General features: G+C 34.1%; 1 protein-coding gene across 4 annotated transcripts in view; it reads left to right on the forward strand.

The window, feature by feature from the left end:
• Positions 1–5,521, forward strand: part of AHCTF1 (AT-hook containing transcription factor 1) — an 87,034-nt gene that overhangs the window by 18,679 nt on the left and 62,834 nt on the right. For all 4 annotated transcript variants that reach the window (XM_012810759.2, XM_023518558.1, XM_023518556.1 and 1 more), the window contains one exon: positions 790–970. In XM_012810759.2, the coding sequence (XP_012666213.1) occupies positions 790–970 (181 nt within the window). The remainder of the gene's footprint in view (positions 1–789; positions 971–5,521) is intronic.

The following is a 5,521-nucleotide window of genomic DNA, read 5'->3' on the forward strand; positions in this document are numbered from 1 at the left end:
CACCTGTAGTCCCAGCTACTTGGGAGGCTGAGGCAAGAGAATCTCTTAAGCCCAGGAGTTTGAGGTTGTTGTGAGCTATGACGCTACAGCACTCTACCAAGGGTGACAAAATGAGACTCTTGTTTCAAAAAAAAGAATATAACCCTTTTAAAAAATCTTGCTTTTATTTCTTAAAGGGTAAACGGTAAAATTTTCTGCAATGATTTGTTTTTACTTAGGAGAAACATACATATATATATATATATAAAAAATCCTAGAGTAGCTGGTTAAGAGCTTTGAAGTGAGAACAATTTAGGGTTGAATTTTATATTTAATGATTGTATGGCTTCCATAATTCTTGGCTAATTTTTCTAAGCTTCTAAGCTTTTATCTTTATTTATTACTGTTTTTTAGAGAAAGGGTCTCTGTCACCCGGGCTGGAGTACAATGGCACAATCATAGCTCATTACAACCTTGAATCCCTGTGTTGTGAACATTAAATTAACCAATTAGCGCAGTGTCTGGCACATAGTCGGCTCTTAGTAAGCATCAGTTATTTTTCCAATTACATGATTTTATGTGTATTGAAATAATGATATAATTCTTAGTTTATCTGAAGATTTTCATTATATTATTCAAGTCACAAGAATCAAATTTAAATTTATGATTTTGTATTTGATTGTTTGTATCTTGTATAATGGGTAGCCTTTGTATAATAACCTATCTACTTTGACTTCAAAATTTTTTGTGGTGTTAGTTGTATTTTTTCTTTTTGTAGAAGAAAAGTAAATCGTATATTGTGTTTTCTAGGTAACAGCAGTTGAACCTATAATTAACCATGGAGGAGCAAGCGCCAGCACTCAGCATCTACACCCCAGTCTGCGCTGGCTTTTTGGTGTGGCAGCAGTGGTCACTGATGTGGGACAGATCCTGCTCATTGACCTATGTTTGGATGACTTGTCATGCAGTCAGAATGAAGTAGAGGCATCAGGTAATTAGGAATTCTTTATTAGAAACCATAAGTGGAGCATCTGGATATGTATTGTTTTTAAAAAGTAGCCAATTTTTTTTTTTTTTTTTTTAAATATAGAAAGTTATGTATCTTTGTTTCTTTTATTGTCTGGACCTGGGCATTGTGGATACTTCTTGCATGAGATACCTATTTTGTTGATGAAGTGTTCATAAACTAAAATAGACCTTGAGAAAGATAATGATGCTGATTTGTTTCCATCTGTATACTTGAATAAGATCTATTCATAAGTAAATACCAGAACAAAGCCTAAATATAAGAAAATTTTATCAGCCAGTTTATTATCCAGCCATGTGGATTTTAACTTAGTGTTTTTGGCATATTTATCTTCCACTGTGGTAAAGCTAAGATAGGAAATAATTAATTAGGAGACAACAGAGTAATTGAAAGTCTTTACTCACAAAATAATATCACAAAATATAACTAATGCTTTTCAAAGCAAAGAGAGATACTTTTTTCCCTTTAAATGCTTATTTTTATTACTTTTTTTTTTTTTTGAGTCAGAGTCTCACTGTGTTGCCCTCAGTAGAGTGCTGTGGCGTCACAGCTCACAGCAACCTCAAACTCTTGGGCTTAAGCGATTCTCTTGCCTCATCCTTCCCAGTAACTGGGACTACAGGCACCTGCCACACATCTGGCTATGTTTTGGTTGCAATTGTCATTGTTCTTTAGCAAGCCTGGGCCGGGCTTGAACTTGCCAGCTTTGGTGTATGTGGCTGACCCCCTACTCACTAAGCTATGGACACTGAGCCTATTTTTATTAATCTTTTTAAAGTATATTCAGTTTTGTTGAATTATGAGACTCTGGTTTAAGTAGAGAGGAAGAGCTAACCTAAAAACTCTTAAAGTGTGTATTTTACTTCTAAATTTTCAGTAAAGAACTGTTTGTCCTAGAAAAGGTTTTGACTTTGAGGGCATTCTTGATTTTTAAAGGCAGCCCTAAAACATCAGTGTAGATCTTTTCTCTTTATGGGTCAACTAAGAAAAAGATCCAAAACTATATCCCTATTTGCATTTTATCCTGTTTATAGTGAACATAACTAATAGAAATTGTCAGTGCCAGCCAAGTGTGTGGCTCATGCCCATATATTCCCAGCACTTTGGGAAGCCAAGGTGGGAGGATTCCTTGAAGCCAAAAATTTGAGGCCTGGGTAACAGAGCAAAACCTTATTTCTACAAAAAAACAAAAAATTGGGGGGGATGGTGATGCACCTATATCCGTGCTACTGGGGAGGCTGAGACAGGTGCTTAGGATTTTGAGGCTACAGTGGATTATGATCATATCCCTGCACCCTAGCCTGAGCTGAGCATGATCTAGTCTCAGAAAAAATTTTCAGTGTATAATGGCACTGTTTAAAACTGTAAGTGGGAGGAAAAGATAAAAACTTAAGAGGTATGAACACTATTTGGGTGATAGGTGTAGTAATAGCCCTGACTTAAGTATTGTAAAAGCTGTACACATAACAGAAACATTTATACTCTCTTAATATTTTGAAATTAAAAAAAAAAAGCTGCAAAGGTAAAAATTATATTTGACTAGAAATTACTGAAGAACAAAATTAGTCTGTACAAAATTTTAATATGCAAAAAATACGACTTGTATAAATTAGACTTGGCAGAAAATCCTCATAGTGATGAAAGATGTATCTTTTTTTTTTAGACTTGGTATATAATGTTTTTAATGCTGAAGATTTCTCACAATGTTTAAGCCATTATTTGGGGGGATTCAAAACATGTTATGATAAAATTCTTTTTGTTGTTGTTTGTTTTGTTTTATGTGATACATCAGTTTTCAAAGCTGATTTCTAAGGCATGAGAGTCCAGCAGGTGGCTTTTTACATTAAAAAATTCATAAATTTTAAAATCCCATAAAATTTTATTTCAAATTGACTAATTGAGAATGTCAGCATTTCTACTGTCTGTATATTAATGTTTATTTTTTTAAATTTTAAAAATATTTTTATGCCATTATGGGATTCAATGTGTTGATTATTTGTATAAATTGGAGTGCTTACATCCTACTAATTCACATAGCCTTCGCCTCATTCACCCAATTACATTGTTAAGACATTTATGTTCTACACCTAATAGATCCAGATAAAAGATATATCTTAAAATCTGGTATTTGTAAATTAATACAGTACTAGGTGTAGTTTAAATGAAAGAATCAGTTAGCAGAAACAATAACTAAACATTATTTTATGGAATTTTAGAAATGACTACTCTTCATAGAAAATTAATTAAAGAATTAAGCTTGATGAGCTTTTGTTTTAGAGTATGCTTTATGGACATTATAGATAAGACTAGTTAAAATGCTTTTATTCATAATGAAAACTCTTCAGATAAATACGATAAAGATTAAAACATCCTTTATTTCAGAAATCAGTAACCAGTAGATACATAAGTACAATTTCATAATGAAAGTTTCTGGGATTGGGATTATAACTAATTCTCAATTTTGAAAATTAGAAAGCAATTGAATTTTATAGCACAAAAATTTTTAGGGTTTAATGGAAAATTTATTTTTTTGTTTATAAAATTTATGATTACAGCTATTCAGACTTCACTGAAATACACTAACACACAGAAAATGAAGGTCTAATATAACAATTTTTCTTTTTCATCTTTCTACATCAGTGCATATAGAGCTTTTTATTTTGGCCAAATTTAATCACTTGTTATTCTCCAAATAAATTACCCCCCCTTCATAACAACAAGGGAATCTGCTCTTATATAACTTTTATATCAAGACGTGGGTCTGAATTATTTTCCTTCTTAGAAATTTCAGTCATTTCCAAGTAGACAAAAGAATATAAAAATTCCTATATATCTATCACCCAAATATAGGTTAATTTTCAAGATTTACCATAAGTGTGTCTGGTTTCTTTCATTCTTTAATTTCCCCCTTTTCCTTGTTGATTTAAAGCAAATATGGAGGCCAGGTATGATGGCTCACACCTGTAATCCTAGCACTCTGGGAGGGCTAGGCAGGATCGCCTGAGCTCAAGAGCTCAAAATGAGCCTGACTTGTCTCTACTGAATATAGAAAAAGTAGTTGGTATTGTGGCGGGCACCTGAAGTCCCAGCTACTTAAGGAGGCTGAGGCATGAGGATGGCTTGAGCCCAAGAGTTTGAGATTGCTGTGAGCTGTGATGACATCACAGCATTCTACCCAGGTGGCAGAGTAAGACTGTCTCAAAAAAAAAAAAAAAAGCAAAAACCCCCAGCAAATATGGAGGATATTTTACTATATAACCATAATGCCATTAATTCTTAACAACATTAATATTCTTTGGTATAGTCTAATATCGAATCCATAATCAAATTGTGGTGATTATAGAAAACATCTTTTTACATTTGAATTGAAATTCAAACAAGAGTCACACTTCATTTTTGACAGTTTTATCTCAGGTCTCCTTGAATGTACAGTAATCTTTCTATCCTCTCTTTTTATTTTTTAGCGCCATTGACTTGTTGAAGAACTTAATTATTAATCAGGTCCAGTGTCCCACATTTTGGAATTAATTGCATGTTTTCATGTGATGTCATTCATATTTTCTTTTTTCTGCAAATATAAATTAGCATTAATTACAAATTAAGGTTTAACATTTTGGCAAGTCTACTTTGGAGGTGCTGGGAACTTCTTGTTTTGTCACATCAGGAGGCATATTCACAGTGATCAGTGGGTTCAGATGATGACAGTATGAACCTTCCTTTTTTAAAGTTTTCTCATCAACCTTTAAACTAGTGGTTCTCAACCAAGGATGAAGTTTGTTATCTAGGAGATGTTTAGCAATGGTAGAAGACTTTTTTGATAGTTACTGTTGGAGTGAGATGGTGGTTCTGGCTGATGGTAGTCAGAGACCAAGCATGCTGCTAGTATCCTATAGCATATAAGATAATCCTTCATAGGAATGAATTATCTGACCCAAAATGTCAGTACACAGTACTTAATTATCTTTGATGGATATGTTCCAAGACCCCTACTGGATGTCTAAAACCTCCGATAGTACAGAACTCTATATACAATTTATTTTTCCTTATAAAGTCAAGAACTTTCACTTTTTTATTTTACTTTTTTTTTAATGTCTTAGTTTTTTTTTTTTTTTTTGAGACAGAGTCTCACCATGTCACTGTCACCCTTGGTAGAGTGCTGTGGCATCACAGCTCACAGCAACCTCAAACTCTTGGGCTTAAGTGATTCTCTTGCCTCACCCTCCCAACTAGCTGGGACTACTAGCACTTGCCACAACACCCAGCTATTTTTTTGTTGCAGTTGTTGTCATTTAGCTGGTCCAGGCTAGGCTGGCATCCCCCGTGCCACTAAGCCTATTTTTTAGTTTTTTGAGACATAGTCTCACTCTGTGCCCTGGGTTTAGTGCCATGGCATCCTAGCTCACAGCAACCTTAAACTCTTGGGCTCAAGCAATCCCTTTGCCTCAGGCTCCCAAGTAGCTGAGACTACTGTCGGCTGTCACAACACTTGGCTAGTTTTTCTGTTTTTTTTTTTTT

This window comes from Otolemur garnettii, unplaced genomic scaffold (assembly GCF_000181295.1).
Source record: "Otolemur garnettii isolate 467f Iridium unplaced genomic scaffold, OtoGar3 scaffold00141, whole genome shotgun sequence".
NCBI classification, from domain to species: domain Eukaryota; kingdom Metazoa; phylum Chordata; class Mammalia; order Primates; family Galagidae; genus Otolemur; species Otolemur garnettii.